The sequence below is a fragment of the Glandiceps talaboti genome, chromosome 13 (genome assembly GCF_964340395.1).
Source record: "Glandiceps talaboti chromosome 13, keGlaTala1.1, whole genome shotgun sequence".
NCBI classification, from domain to species: Eukaryota; Metazoa; Hemichordata; class Enteropneusta; family Spengelidae; genus Glandiceps; species Glandiceps talaboti.
Window position 1 is genome coordinate 23,826,715 of NC_135561.1, and position 17,251 is coordinate 23,843,965.

At 39.3% G+C, this 17,251-nt stretch overlaps 1 protein-coding gene across 1 annotated transcript in view; it reads right to left on the reverse strand.

Annotated features, from left to right (window-relative positions):
• LOC144444629 (POU domain, class 2, transcription factor 1-like) overlaps positions 1–17,251 on the reverse strand; it is a 66,660-nt gene that overhangs the window by 36,559 nt on the left and 12,850 nt on the right. Inside the window, exons 3-4 of the mRNA XM_078134123.1 lie at positions 6,573–6,874; positions 1,580–1,771 (exon numbers count right to left, since the gene is read on the reverse strand). Coding sequence (XP_077990249.1) covers positions 1,580–1,771; positions 6,573–6,874 — 494 coding nt within the window. The remainder of the gene's footprint in view (positions 1–1,579; positions 1,772–6,572; positions 6,875–17,251) is intronic.

A 17,251-nucleotide genomic window follows, 5' to 3' on the forward strand; every position in this document is an offset into this window, starting at 1 on the left:
CATTTTCTGACAAATTTTTGCCGATTTTGACCATTTAACCAGTATACAGAAGTTTTGTTGGAACATAAATGTTGGTATTTTGAATTTTGTTTGTAATATAAATATTTTGTTTATTTGTGACATGTCAATAAATAAACAACCTATGTTTGTTTTATTACTATTTTATTATTTTAATTTATATTTCGGTTCTGTGTGTGATATTTGAATGTATGTATTTGCAACTATGATGTAGCAAATTTATTTTACATTCAAATACCTTATTTTTTAAATATAAGCAACTCTAAGTATTTTTATATCAGTTTGATTACATAACACTCACTCACACATTATGTTAATGAGGGGGCTGGTGGAGAACAAACAATCCCATGAGGCCAGTGGTGGTGAAAGGGTTAAGCAAGTTTGGCATTACTAATGATGATAACAACGTCAAAGGCTAACATAAGTACGTTTGGAAATACTGATGATAATAATACCGTCACAGGCTAACTTAAGTAAGTCTGGCATTACTGATTAGTTAAATTAAATGTATCAAGCCTGATATATTTGTGTGTGCATCAAGAATCACAAAACATCACAGCTCAAAACTTGCAATAAACAAACACAACCTCCAACATGTATGCTTTGAAAGGAAATGTACCTACATGTACTACTATCATTCAGTTAACAAATTAATTGAAACAATCACTACATTAATTCAATATCATGCAAGGGTTTGTTTTCACAATCACCGTACATATTCATCTTTCTTTGATCTTGTTCAAAACTCATTTCTGCTATATACATTCCCCATACTCCTTTCATTCCTGCACTTGTACATATCAAAGGTAAATAGTCCTTGCATCAAGGTATGCTTTGAAGGGGAACTATGGGCTGTCATTTAACAGGCAGCTATACCTTCATTGACAATGCTCAATACTTAGCCTCACTCAGTCACTTACTCATTTATTCACTCACCTACACCACTTCCCCCTTCCCCCTCCCACACACACACAAACAAACACAAGTCACACACACACATACACATACACATACATTTTACAAATAAACATGTCACACACCCATCCATACACATCTACACACAAGTCACACACCCATCCACACACATCTACACGTCTCACACCCATCCACACACAAATCACACCCATCCACACCCACACACCTACACACAAATCACACACCCATTCACTCAATTACACACAAGTCACACACCCATCCACTCACACCTACACACAAGTCACACACCATCCATACACCTACACACAAGTCACACACCCATCCACTCACATCTACACAAATCACATACCCACACAAGTCACACACACCTACACACAAATCACACATCCACACACAAATCACATACCCATCCACTCACACCTACACACAAGTCACACACCCATCACACAAGTCACCCCCACACAACATACATACACGCATACACACACACCCTTGAAAACATACAAGATTAAAGCGATTCTTGTAATATATTTTCTTGACAAACACCTCATCCTCACTTAGATGCAAGTACAACTATTTCGGTCTTTTCATTAGACTTTGTGATAGAGAAGATAACAATATGTACCTGTTGCTGTGAAAGGAGTAGTTGTTGTGGTATTTGTCCCGGTGCTATTGATAGTTGGATGGCTTGTTGTTGTTGTTGTTGTTGTTGTTGTTGTTGTTGTTGCTGCTGCTGCACTGGCTGATTATGTAGTTGAATTTGTTGATGTCCATCAGCTTGACTCACTTGGACTTGTATTTGATTTTGTCCTAATGCCTGAAAGCAAGGAAAATTTGTATTTGATACTATTCTATTCATGATACATCTATCTGTGATAGCGCTGGGTTTCTAACATCATTAGCCACCTCTGTGCTAGCACTGGGTTTCAAACATCATTAGCCACCTCTGTGCTAGCGCTGGGTTTCTAACATCATTAGCCACCTCTGTGATAGCACTGGGTTTCTACTATCGATTGCGTTGACCCGTCCCGTTTGAGGGAACTAGACACATCGTGATAACTGTGCTCTTCATAACATTATTTTGCATAAATTTCACCAGTGGGATCTGCAAGTGGGGTTTCAAAGATATCGGCACTGCGGGAAATGTAAACACTTCTCTGTACCATAAGAAAGCGTCATTGATACTGTTACAACTACCATGTATTTCCTCCGCCAACTTTGACAGATGAAGAGTCTGTGTTACAAAAAACTGTTCCGGATTTGTACATTGTTTGTACATGTTGATTTTGAAGTTCTGGTTTTGGTCTTAGTTTTAAACTGTCGGGAGTGTCTCATAATTCTTGCTGAACCATCGATGGTTTTAGCCTACGTATTACCTATTAGCTTGGTATTAGTGACTGTAACTGAACTTGAAGTGTGTCCTGCATGTAGTGAGTATCTGTTACGTACGATTAACGTGTTACTTCATGCTTGACAGTATGCCGCAACATCAACCTTAGGGGCCGTGTCATTTTAAAACTGACGCACAAGAAACGTAATTTCTTCGTTTTCGTTTTATTCGCACGTTTCCATAATTTATACACAGTTGATTTTGACTGTCGAACCACGACAGTGATGAACACGTTAGCGGCTTTCAAAGCCATGCATGTTTCAACTATCACTTGAAAACATCTACAAATCTGTTTGGAATTACTAAACTACTGCTGAATAATTATTTCACATGTTTCAGGCGATCGAACTGTTTGATTTTCACGTTAATAGAAGGATTGAATCAACATCAGTCGAACGATCAACTTGTTGTTAGTACTGAAAAAAACGTTCGCAATACCATGCTATCTACGACAATTTACTCGAAGTTTAGAGGTCACGTCAAACGTGACATCTCATCGGTAATTTCCGGATTTACATTTGTATTCATTTCACTTTATACCAAAATGTGGCCTAACTTAGAACTTTAGGTGTATTTTAGCGATGTCCTCTCCGTAGTCTATTCAACTCAATTATCGTGAATGTCGGCTTGTACCACCCTTCGGTAATTTTCGTTGACAAGGTCACATGCCGTTACGTACGTAGTATAGAGTGCAGTGTTGTTTATATTTGCGTATGTTGGACCTCATCGTGTCTAAACAGCTAACCCGTCTAGAATTTGGCATAAGGTAATCCTCAAAGCTAGAGTTGCAGGTACAAGAAAACAAACAATGTCTGCAATATTACATGTACAGTGTAATCCCTTGCTTTGGCAGTCGGTTTACGTGAATCATCCAAGTCGGAAGAAATTGGTTGACGTGTGCGTCCAAGTATCATCATTTATACTATAGGGACGACCAAACAAACCGTAAAAAGTCTTTTGAATTCAGGAACTTCTGTTTAACGTGAAAACCAAAAAGTTCGATCGCCTGAAATAATTATTCAGCAATAGTTTAGTAATTCCAAACAGATTTGTAGATGTTTTCAAGTGATAGTTGAAACATGAATGACTGTGAAACCGCTAACGTGTTCATCACTGTCGTAGTGCGACAGTGAAAACATGGAAGTTGAAACAGTTTCAATGATGCTTTGTTATGGTACAGAGAAGTGTTTACATTTTCCGCAGTGCCGATATCTTTGAAACCCCACTTACAGATCCCACTGGTGAAATTTATGCAAAATAATGTTGTGAAGACCACAGTTATCACGATGTGTCTAGTTCCCTCAAACGGGACGGGTCAACGCAATCGATAGTAACATCATTAGCCACATCTGTGCTAGCACTGGGATTCAAACATAATTAGCCACCTCTCTGTGATAGCGCTGGGTTTCTAACATCATTAGCCACCTCTGTGCTAGCACTGGGTTTCAAACATCATTAGCCACCTCTGTGCTAGCGCTGGGTTTCTAACATCATTAGCCACCTTTGTGCTAGCACTGGGTTTCAAACATCATTAGCCACCTCTGTGATAGCACTGGGTTTCTAACATCATTAGCCACCTCTGTGATAGCACTGGGTTTCTAACATCATTAGCCACATCTGTGCTAGCACTGGGTTTCAAACATCATTAGCCACATCTGTGATAGCACTGGGTTTCTAACATCATTAGCCACCTCTGTGCTAGCACTGGGTTTCAAACATCATTAGCCACATCTGTAATAGCGCTGGGTTTCTAACATCATTAGCCACCTCTCTGTGATAGCACTGGGTTTCTAACATCATTAGCCACCTTTGTGCTAGCACTGGGTTTCTAACATCATTAGCCACCTCTGTAATAGCGCTGGGTTTCTAACATCATTAGCCACCTTTGTGCTAGCACTGGGTTTCTAACATCATTAGCCACCTCTGTGATAGCACTGGGTTTCTAACATCATTAGCCACCTCTGTGATAGCACTGGATTTCTAACATCATTAGCCACCTCTGTGCTAGCGCTGGGTTTCTAACATCATTAGCCACCTCTGTGATAGCGCTGGGTTTCTAACATCATTAGCCACCTCTGTGCTAGCCCTGGGTTTCTAACATCATTAGCCACCTCTGTGCTAGCGCTGGGTTTCTAACATCATTAGCCACCTCTGTGATAGCACTGGGTTTCTAACATCATCAGCCACCTCTCTGTGATAGCACTGGGTTTCTAACATCATTAGCCACATCTGTGCTAGCCCTGGGTTTCTAACATCATTAGCCACCTCTGTGATAGCACTGGGTTTCTAACATCATTAGCCACCTCTCTGTGATAGTGCTGGGTTTCTAACATCATTAGCCACCTCTGTGCTAGCCCTGGGTTTCTAACATCATTAGCCACCTCTCTGTGATAGCACTGGGTTTCTAACATCATTAGCCACCTCTGTGATAGCACTGGATTTCTAACATCATTAGCCACCTCTGTGCTAGCGCTGGGTTTCTAACATCATTAGCCACCTCTGTGATAGCGCTGGGTTTCTAACATCATTAGCCACCTCTGTGCTAGCCCTGGGTTTCTAACATCATTAGCCACCTCTGTGCTAGCGCTGGGTTTCTAACATCATTAGCCACCTCTGTGATAGCACTGGGTTTCTAACATCATCAGCCACCTCTCTGTGATAGCACTGGGTTTCTAACATCATTAGCCACATCTGTGCTAGCCCTGGGTTTCTAACATCATTAGCCACCTCTGTGATAGCACTGGGTTTCTAACATCATTAGCCACCTCTCTGTGATAGTGCTGGGTTTCTAACATCATTAGCCACCTCTGTGCTAGCCCTGGGTTTCTAACATCATTAGCCACCTCTCTGTGATAGCACTGGGTTTCTAACATCATTAGCCACCTCTCTGTGATAGTGCTGGGTTTCTAACATCATTAGCCACATCTGTGCTAGCCCTGGGTTTCTAACATCATTAGCCACCTCTCTGTGATAGCGCTGGGTTTCTAACATCATTAGCCACCTCTGTGCTAGCACTGGGTTTCTAACATCATTAGCCACCTCTGTGAAAGCACTGGGTTTCTAACATCATTAGCCACCTCTCTGTGATAGCACTGGGTTTCTAACATCATTAGCCACATCTGTGCTAGCACTGGGTTTCTAACATCATTAGCCACCTCTGTGATAGCACTGTGTTTCTAACATCATTAGCCACCTCTCTGTGATAGCACTGGGTTTCTAACATCATTAGCCACCTCTCTGTGATAGCCCTGGGTTTCTAACATCATTAGCCACCTCTGTGCTAGCGCTGGGTTTCTAACATCATTAGCCACCTCTGTGATAGCACTGGGTTTCTAACATCATTAGCCACCTCTCTGTGATAGTGCTGGGTTTCTAACATCATTAGCCACCTCTGTGCTAGCCCTGGGTTTCTAACATCATTAGCCACCTCTCTGTGATAGCACTGGGTTTCTAACATCATTAGCCACCTCTCTGTGATAGTGCTGGGTTTCTAACATCATTAGCCACAGCTGTGCTAGCCCTGGGTTTCTAACATCATTAGCCACCTCTCTGTGATAGCGCTGGGTTTCTAACATCATTAGCCACCTCTGTGCTAGCAGTGGGTTTCTAACATCATTAGCCACCTCTCTGTGATAGCACTGGGTTTCTAACATCATTAGCCACATCTGTGCTAGCACTGGGTTTCTAAGATCATTAGCCACCTCTGTGATAGCACTGTGTTTCTAACATCATTAGCCACCTCTCTGTGATAGCACTGGGTTTCTAACATCATTAGCCACCTCTCTGTGATAGCCCTGGGTTTCTAACATCATTAGCCACCTCTGTGCTAGCGCTGGGTTTCTAACATCATTAGCCACCTCTGTGATAGCACTGGGTTTCTAACATCATTAGCCACCTCTCTGTGATAGCACTGGGTTTCTAACATCATTAGCCACCTCTCTGTGATAGCACTGGGTTTCTAACATCATTAGCCACCTCTGTGATAGCACTGGGTTTCTAACATCATTAGCCACTTCTGTGCTAGCACTGGGTTTCTAACATCATTAGCCACATCTGTGCTAGCACTGGGTTTCTAACATCATTAGCCACTTCTGTGCTAGCGCTGGGTTTCTAACATCATTAGCCACTTCTGTGCTAGCGCTGGGTTTCTAACATCATTAGCCACCTCTGTATAGTTACCTGTAGTTGATGACTCGGTTATATATTAATATATATAAGATATAGTTACCTGTAGTTGTTGTTGTTGAGCTGTTGACAGGTCTTCTTCCTTTGCTGTTAGCGTCAGTGTTGGAACGGTGGCATTGTGGACAATGGCTTGTGTATGTGCAGCTAGATTGGTGGGCACAGCTTGAATTAATACCTGTGGTGTAGGTTGTGATGCTGTAACAGCTACTGCTTGTGGTGCTGCAGGTGTCTGTTCTACATGGTGTATAACTGTGTTTTCTGTGGCAGCCTCTGAAGTGGCGGTGTGATGACTGGTGGTTGAGAAATCTAAGCCATTCACATTGGCTGTAGCTTGTTTCACTTGACCTTCATGAATAGACATAATATAAAGTGTTAATAGAGTAACAATTACCAGCATTGTGTTCACATTATTCATATTAGCACTGCAATGTCACAATGAAAACATTCATGGCACTATACAATGTAAATGAGCCTGTGAGTGTGTGTATGAACTGAGACACTGTACCAAATATTACCTGGCACGCACGCTGATTCGTTAACTCAAGGGTTTGATTGCGTAGTAGCATTCAAATACGGGAACATATGTGCACTATAGTTACTTGCTCCGAAATTTTGAAACATACATACAAACGAAAATAGATTTTGCTTGATCATTTCACTTATCCACTCGTACTTTTACCTTTTAAACATGCAATTCATGGAAATTTCCATAGATATATCATTTTGAGAACTGTACACTACCGGTAACATGAAACTCCATGTTTACTCGCACGAATCTCTCAGGCATCCTGTGATGATTGAGCAACTGCCTGTTTGGCAAAATACGGAAATACTGCGATGACTTGTTCAAATCACCCTCATGTGGACATATTTTCTTGCGGGCTCACGTTACTACACTTCAAATGGAATTTGCACGCATGCTCATGTTACACACTCCGTGACATAAGCGTACATTGTGCATCTCCTGTAATGATTATGTCTATGAGAATATTCTTGTCTTGGTCATTTTTTCTAAATGATCAATTTACACGTAATTTCGATTTGAGATACATGTTTACTAGTCGATCGAGGCGATGCACTTGTCAAAATGGAAAGTTGAATATCACAACATGATCATATTGATCAGTGATGATGTTATGTGTATATTTTCTGTGTTTTGATGTACAATTACAGGCTTTGCGGTGGTGTTATTTCTCCAGTACCTACCATTTAATCATTGCTTTGGAAAAATGACTTTTGGGAACACAGTCCTCCAAGTTTATATTCATCCATTGTACAATTTACAAAGTACATGACTGGCAGTGAAGGACAAACCTCACCAGATTTAAACTGAATGCCTCCCGTAAGGGAATCACTAATTATGTAAATAAATTAAACTAAAAAACTATGGTAACAGGCTTTGTTTTTTGGACAAGCGTGCTTTCTTAGGTTAATATATGTATAAGTCTATGATACTGCTTAATTACTAAATATCATTCATTATTCAAAATACTCATTAAAGGAAAAAGTTGTAGCAACAAACTTCATAGGACAGGTGCGTATTATTATGATGTACGTATCACATTATACGAAATTTGAAGCTTGCAGTTTTAAGATACGACCTAGTTACCTAAAATCATTAAATATGCAAATTTTTCATTAAAACTAAGCTATATAAAAGATTTTATAGGACATATCCGCTTTGTTATGGTTAATGTATGTACTAAATTGTATTGAAATTGAAGTATGCAGTCTTAAGATATAGCCTAATTACTGAAAATCATTAATTATGCAAATTATTCATTAACACTGTAAGGTACATCAACTAACTTTATATGACATACACAATTTGTTATGGTCAATGTATGTACTGAATTATATTGGAATTAAAGTATGTATTCTTAAGATATAGCCTAATTACCGAAAATCATTAATTATGCAAATTATTCATTAACATTGTACGGTGCATCAACAAACTTGATAGGACATATGTGTTTTCTTATGGTTAACGTATGTACTAAATTATGTTGAATTTGAAGTATGTATTCTTAAGATATAGCCTAATTACCGAAAATAATTAATTATGCAAATTATTCATTAACACTGAAAGGTAAACCAACAAGCTTTACAGGACATATGTGATTGTTATGGTTAACGTGTGTACTGAATTATATTGGAATTGAAGTATGTATTCTTAAGATATAGCCTAATTACTGAAAATCATTAATTATGCAAATTATTCATTAACACAGTACGGTGCATCAACAAACTTGATAGGACGTATGTGTTTTCTTATGGTTAACGTATGTACTAAATTATGTTGAATTTGAAGTATGTAGTCTTAAGATATTGCGTAATTAGTTGATTTCATTAATATGCAAATTTCTCTAATTAAACATTAACAGATCTGGCTCAAAACCTAATCAGGTCTAGCTATTATCCTAAAGATTATATATCCCAAATTCCATTACAATTGAGCCAGCCGATTTCTAGAAAATGATGACACAGACACACAGAAAGACAGACAGACAGACAGACAGACAGACAGACAGACAGACACACAGACACACCTTCCCCTTTTAATACCTCCCGTACCCTTTGTGAACAAGCCATTGAGAATGACATAGTCCCCGCTATGATTGGGTTTTAAGGAATTAGCACTACTCTGATCACGCAACAACACTTGTGAACCTAAATCAAACAGACTTAGATATGTTGTGTCTGCTTGTCGGACATGGAACATGCCTACAACAATAAAGGATTGGTCGGGTATGGGGGATCATATCAATATGAAAATGGATATGCAAATGTATGTCATAGAACACTGTCCTAATACCAACTCTGAATGAGATCTGTTCAAGCATGTCTGAGTTATGGCTTTGGACATGGAAAATTTGCAAACAAAATGGCTGCCAGGCAGCCATATTGGATCGTATCACAATGAAAATGGATATGCACATGTATGTCATAGAACACTGTCCTAATACCAACTTTGAATGAGATCTGTTCAAGCATGTCTGAGTTATGGCTTTGGACATGGAAAATTTGCAAACAAAATGGCTGCCAGGCAGCCATATTGGATCGTATCACAATGAAAATGGATATGCACATGTATGTCATAGAACACTGTCCTAATACCCCAACTTTGAATGAGATCTGTGTGAGCATGTCTAAGTTATGGCTTTGGACATGAAAATTCACAAACAAAATGGCTGCCAGGCGGCCATATTGGATCGTATCATGACAACAATGAATATGCACATGTATGCCATAGAACACTGTCCTAATACCAACTCTGAATGAGATCTGTGTGAGCATGTCTGAGTTATGGCTTTAGACAGGGAAAATTCGCAAACAAAATGGCTGCTAGGCGGCCATATTGGATCGTATCATAAAACAAATTGACGTGCATATGTATGCCATAGCATGTTGCCCCTGTACCAAGTTTGAAAAAAATCGGTACAGGCATCTCCAAGAAACGGCTGCGGACGGACGGACGGACGCACGGACACACGGACGCACGGACGGACAGACGGAACCCAATCCATAAGTCCCCATTCCGGACTTCGTCCGCGGGGACTAAATACACCACCATTTGGCTGTTGTTATGGGCGTGGTCATGGTTGCTACGGTATTTGCATACATTTTTTGAATGTTTACTCATTTGCCTACCATATAATGTTATTTGACCAAAATATATTGCCATTTGGTTGTTGCTAAGGGCGTGGTCATGGTCGCTAAGGCCAATTTTGTCAAAATATTTTGAAGAATAACACTCAGAAACATCTCACCAAGTTTCAGACTCGGTGACCATGTACTTTATGAGATATAAGTTTTTGACCAAAAATGAACATTTTTACACCTAATTTGCATATCACTCATGGAATCATGGTATGCTTAATATTTCTTTGTCCACACATCCCTAGATACATTCCCATTAAATTTCAGCCCAATCTGCTCAGTAGTTTTGGAATTATAGATTTTTAACCAAAAAGACACACTTTTAGCCCTAATTTGCATATCACTGATGGAATCATCCCGTCATGAAGAAATCTTACTTTACTCCCCCTTAAGAATGTTCCCACCAAATTTCACACCAATCTGTCCAATAGTTTCTGAGTTTAAGTTTTTTGACCAAAAATCACATTTTTGACCCAAATCACACACCTGTGATGTGATCATTTTGATTTGAACAATTTCCCAACTAGACACCCAAGGTAATGGACCCACCAAATATAGTGGCAATCGGTTCGGCGGTTTTTGACTTTAAGTTGTTTACACACACACATCCACACACACACACACACACAGACAGACGCCAGGCGATCCCTATAGCTCTACTGAACCTCAGTTCAGTTGTGCTAAAAAACGTATTTACAAGAAAGACAACAACGTGGTGGACAGCTGATAAGAACGCACTGTTGTCATGGTTGCATCTATAAATAGTGTTCACTGACATGATGTAAATGTAATCAAATTGTATCAATGTGTACAAAAGACGTGTCCGCAATTTAGCCACTCAATTAGAAAAATAATAAAGTTCAGAAAAACGAAGTCAGGGGTTTCTGTTTCATTGCACGGCTGTCTGCTGCTTTTCTGTGTAAACTACAATAACAACTGGGTAGGTTCCGGTCAGGCTGCGACTCTAGCCATAACAAACACGGAGAAAACATAGCTGCCGCTTTGCCGTGTGATGGTACTGGTTCACACGGGACATCGTTTTCTTTATCCTCAGTTTCACGATCGAGTGAGGATTCCTTCCTAGACATCGCAGATTTATAGGTAGGCCGAAGCTGAAAAAGTTTTACACCTTTGAAAATCTTTATTGGAAAAAGAAACAAAACTCCTTTCACTTCTGACCGACAATCATCTTTTCGGTATCACAGTCAATGGTCAAAGTAGCAATGCCGCAACTACGGTTGCGTTATATCTCATGCCGACAAGTTGTTTGAAAGTCGCCACTTTAGTCAGAGTGTGACATGCCGTTCTCACCATTTCACAATCATTTCAAATCTTTTATGAATCATACAAAAGACAAAAGACAACGGGGCGGTCAATAGGAGAACAACTTTATTGAGATGTTATTGAAGGTGTGATCATTCCAACGCACTTGCTGTAGTCGTCTTTTGTTTTACCGTACGTCATTAACATCACGTCATTCAAGTGGTGGACAGTGATTGTTTACAAACAATACATACTGTAGCTCCAAGACAAACCGCGCTCATTCACACATGGTTCGTCATTCATCAAACTTCACATTTTTACCGAAACATTACTTTGACATAAGAACAATAGATTTTTTCAGGGGACATGTAGTCAGTTCGGATGACCGATCAATTCGGATAATCGACATTCGGATAAACAACGTTTTACTGTATATGCAGGGCTCGAAATTAACGGTAGCCCCGTGTCATTTGGCTACCAAATGTTGACACGGGGCTACTACTTTTCGTATTTGGTAGCCCACTTGGGCTACCGACGTAAACAGTAAGCTGACATGTCAGGCCTTCGTCGTGTCGCTAATATAACCAACACAATACGTTCCCACTGAACATCGAACGTCAACGCGTCTTACCAATGTGTACGTACGTGGTCTTAAAAATTATATAAAATGTAACAAAATTGTCAACAATACAACCATGGCAACACAGTCCATGACCTACCACACGCATGCACGGCCGCGTGTGTGTTGTACGGACGAACATACCAGCTGATTACTAGCACGCGTTCACTGTGACAACGTAACTTGCATGAAATGTAACAATACATTTTTAACAAAAGTTGCTACATTCAGTGTTCATGTTTGATAAAATTGCGTCTATTTATCACAGCCGTACAGGCCCGCCGCTAATATCAAAACTGACGTTTCGTCTGGCACAATGAGTCTCTTAAATTACTTTCAAAAAAAATCAACAACAACCTCATCACCGGATGAGCAGTCGAGTCGCCCGAAAAGACTGCTGATGGGCTACCAAACGAAAGTTTACAGTTGAAGTTTTAGTGAGAATGAAATGGTGACGTGATGGTTTGAATTTATCTGAGTGAAGTTTTCAGCATGGACCGTCTGCCGATGTGGTCTTAGACTCTGTTTGATTATCTCTTCGCCCATGAATGGAAGCTGGGCCTTTGCCGTAATGGCCGTCATGTATTGATACAAAACCTGTCTAACCTGTCTGTTAATAAGTAACCAATCACGTGGATAGATAATGATAACAGCACATAGTTTCTAAACTACCCAAGACGTAGTCTCCACATCAGGAAATGGCCATGGGGCTTATGAAACTGTTTATACGTTTTCCATACGTTGAATCATATTCAAATTTTACAGGTCTCACTGCACCAAGAGATTTAGCTAATAGTTACTAGTAAGAACTGGGACTAGATGTCTTATTCTTCATTGCAATAATAACCGTACGTTGTTTGCTAACAGTAAGCCTCACATGTCCCCTCTTTATGACACGTCCCCAGACACATACATGCAAAAAATTGCTTATGGCACACATAACGCGTTAACGTGACTCAATCAATCATCGAATTCAATACATCATATAGTTATATATATATATACAAACACCGTTAATTTAGGAATGCATGCATATGGGCTACCAATCACTGCTCTTGGGCTACCAAATTTAAATGATGGTAGCCCACCTGGGCTACCATGAAAAAACCCGAATTTCGAGCCCTGATATGGTATTACTTATTGACTGGGAAAATGGCCCTAGATTTAGTGACTTTCCAACCTTGAATCATAACTCTCATGAGTTGATCATTTTGAGGGTAGCAAAAGACATGCACAGTATGCACCTTTAGGCCCTGTACATTAGTAGTAAACAAAAGCTTAGATATGATGCCGCGTATCTATCACAGTGACGCGCTATTAGTATCGATGGTGTGATTTTGTGTCCCAACTGAGTTTTCTGGACGCGATATTTTTGTTTTGACAGCGCAAATAGCATGTGATCGCAGCCCAGAGTGATCCCTGAATTTGTCTAGAAGAAAGTTACATCTGCTCATCCCAAGACACCTTAGTACACAACAGATTTCACCTCGATGGCTCAGTAGTTTTGGAGAAGATTTTTGAAGTATTTTTACCAAACATGATATTTTTAGACCTAATTTGCATAAACATTTACAAGGTGAAACCAACAACTTAAAACTAAGTGATAGCTAGCCTAGAGGTACATACATCAATAATACCATGTGTTGTGTGTGTAAAACATGCTTGCCAACATTACTGTAACATCGTCTGTGTAACTGTAAACCTCCTTCCTGAAATTTTTACATTGTGAATTATGTTAAAGGTTTGGAAATTGGTGATCTCAACACATTTCAGTGCATTTTAGTTTGCCGAATGGATAAAATAGGAGTTTTTGATTTTGAAAATGTTTTTCACTTCCTAATATTATGATCTGGAAATATGCTAATTATATGCAAATCAATATGCAAATTAGGGCACCCCTTTATTTTTCAAAATCGTGGAGAACCCTGTAAATCATATCGAAATTGAAGTATGCAGTCTTAAGATATAGCCAAATTGCCTAAATTCATTAATTATGCAAATGATTAATTAAGACTTAAAGTTACATCAACAAGCTTGATAAAGCATATGTAATATACGTTTTTTTATATTTGTACCAAATTATATGAAGTTTGAAACTTGAATTCATAAGATATAGACTACTTGCTGAAAACCGTGGATTATGCAAATGAGTCATTAAAATTTATTGGATGTTTACCAAAACCTAATCAGATCTTCCTTTTCCCATAAGGAAGATGTCTACCAAATTTCATATCAATTGACCCAGTCGTTTTGGAGAAAACAATGACACACACACACACACACACACACACACACACACACACACACACACACACACACACACACACACACACACACACACACACACACACACACACACACACACACACACACACACACACACACACACACACACACACACATACATATTTCTGCCCCTAAAGTATTTTCTTCCTTACGGAAATGACATGATGACAATAAGATGTGCCAAACAAAAGACAGTGGAGACATTGTAGCGCATCGTGGTGGAGGCGGTTTTCTGGATGCATACCAACTCAATAATGACAGCTGGTAGCAGTTCTGCAGTTACCCTGGTAAAAGTGTGATTACTGCAGAAACTGGGAGCGGAACTGCCAACTTGAAATTGATTTCTTCCCTTACCAGCCTTAAAAACGTAGCAGTGGCATAGTCTCTCCATTCATAAATCGTTCAGTTCTGTGGCAGCATGTAGCAAGGAATCATTTGTTCTAATAAGTTCTTGGGATGAGTGACACATGATCTACTAAATGTACACATACTTGTACACAACTCATCACTCATGATACACATACATGTATGCAGCATCCTTGAAGTTGAAAAATGATTAATCATCGGGCTATTCCATCTAGTGGTTAACCTCCCGATGCTGTGTGCGCCGTGTGGTATGCACAAACATCTTGACAAATGGCATTGTAATGACGTCTTTGTAGCTCTTCGACACTGTGGCTTCCTAACCTACATGTACCTGACAAGTACATTGTATAAAAGTAAAGAATTCGATAGTGAAAAGTTTGGTTACAAAAGTAGAGTTTTGATTAAAGGTGATTCAAAATGCTCACATTCACTATCGCTAATTTGCTAGACTACATGTTTGTGAAATGCATTCTGGTTTTAAAACTTTTCAAAAGCGTCTGCAAACACCTTAAAATGACCTTTTTCAGTCACTTCCCTTCGGATTTACTTCGAGAGTTTTCGGGTATTTCCGGTCCCACCTAGACCACGGGATTTTATGATGTCATAAGGAGACATGGTTAGCACGTAGCCTATGACGAGCGTAGTCAACAGGTGAATAAAACTCAGCAGCATTGTGAAAAAATACATTGCTGGTGGTTGTAATAGACATCAGTAAACAAAAACTACACTCTACATGTCTTATTAACCAACATTTACCGATATTTACTCACACTTTCTGACTAATTGGCAGTGTCTGTGGGTATAAATGCTAAAATATGATCTCCCCATATTATGGCAAAATAAATCAAAACGGCTAGACTAGATATATATAAACACTTGTAATGTCGGGTGTTTCACATTCATTGACTTTTATTATCTTATTTTTTATTATTTGCCGACAAGAAGCATTACGATACCGTCGTGACGTTTAACTGCATCCCCGGGCCAAGGACGGCATATTTTAGCCCAATCGTACTCGCGTCGCCTTTTGAACAGTGCATTTAACAACAAAGTAAACATATTTCATCTCGAATAAAAATACTAGCTATTAGAATACCAATGGGAAACTTCAAGAAGGCGTATCGGGACACGTGCCACAATATATTTGTTGGTTCCATAATACACTAATTGATTCAATTTGCTCCCAGCATATGGAAGTACACTCCGAGTCATTGCATCATGTAAATGGAACTGTGACCGACCTAATTTTGTTGTCCATATATAAAATGAGACTGACCTGTAAATTTTTCACAGTTTTCGTTGTGGTCTTGTATTGTCACATGTTTGGCTTGTGAACACAAGTTTACATCTATTATTGTCTAGGGCGTAATACTCTAGTCCGAGTCTGAAACCCATATAAAACCTAAGAAACTCGCATTCGGATCGGACAGAACAGAAGTAGGTCTCATCGACTTGTTGGGGACTCGAATTATTGCTTGTTTTTATCACGGTATACAGGTGATTATTATATATCGGTAGAGGGGTAGTGTTGTCAAGTTTTGTGCAGTCACCGCGGCCGCGGCAGTAAGCTTATACTAGGATAGTTCCGCCGATCAAAGCTGAAGCAGTGTATGTACAATGTACGTATGGAATCGGGAGAGCACAGCGCACATTCGTGCCGGGTTAAATTTATCCACGTGTTGATGTAATCCATATTTATCAATCAGATATATTGTAAAATTCTTCAAGTCGTACAGAAATAATGTCTCTAACTTCAAAACAAACCCTGAGAAACTGGACCGGACGTGGCTAGCCAAGTATCTAGTTGCAGGCTTTCTTTCATAACCATGTGCTGGGGTCACGACCTTGATTGCCAGCGTCAATATTGTCCAATCATATTTAATATCATGAACACATCGCGATATTTGATTTGTTGGTTTCCTAAACTGTATACTTCGAATACCAAGATTCGTTACAGAGTTCTTCTAATGAATATTAAATAGGCCGCTTGTTGCATTAAATTAAGTGATATCGCAACAAGGGAAACCATACAAGTTTTCTTCCAGACGAGTTGCTAAAGTCATGTAAATGACAACACTAAACTCACGAAATTTCCTCAATTCTTTACAATTTTATTGCTGATAATATGGCAATCTAATAGCTAGTATATTTATTCAAGATAAATATGTTTACTTTGTTGCTAAATGCGCCGTTCAAAAGGCGACATCAGTGAGTATAGTCGAGTATAGTGGGCTATAATATGCTGTCGACGCCATGCCTGTCGAAGATATTGTAATGCTTCTCCTCGGCAAATAATTTAAAAAATCACATAAATAAATTGAAACATGCGAGCGACATTACAAGTGTTTATGTATATCTACAATGTAGTCTAGCCTTTTTGATTTATTTTGCCATAATATGGGGAGATAATATTTTAGCATTTATACCCACATACACTGCCAATTAGTGAGAAAGTGTGAGTAAATATCGGTAAATGTTGGTTAATAAGACATGTAGAGTGTAGTTTTTGTTTACTGATGTCTGTTACA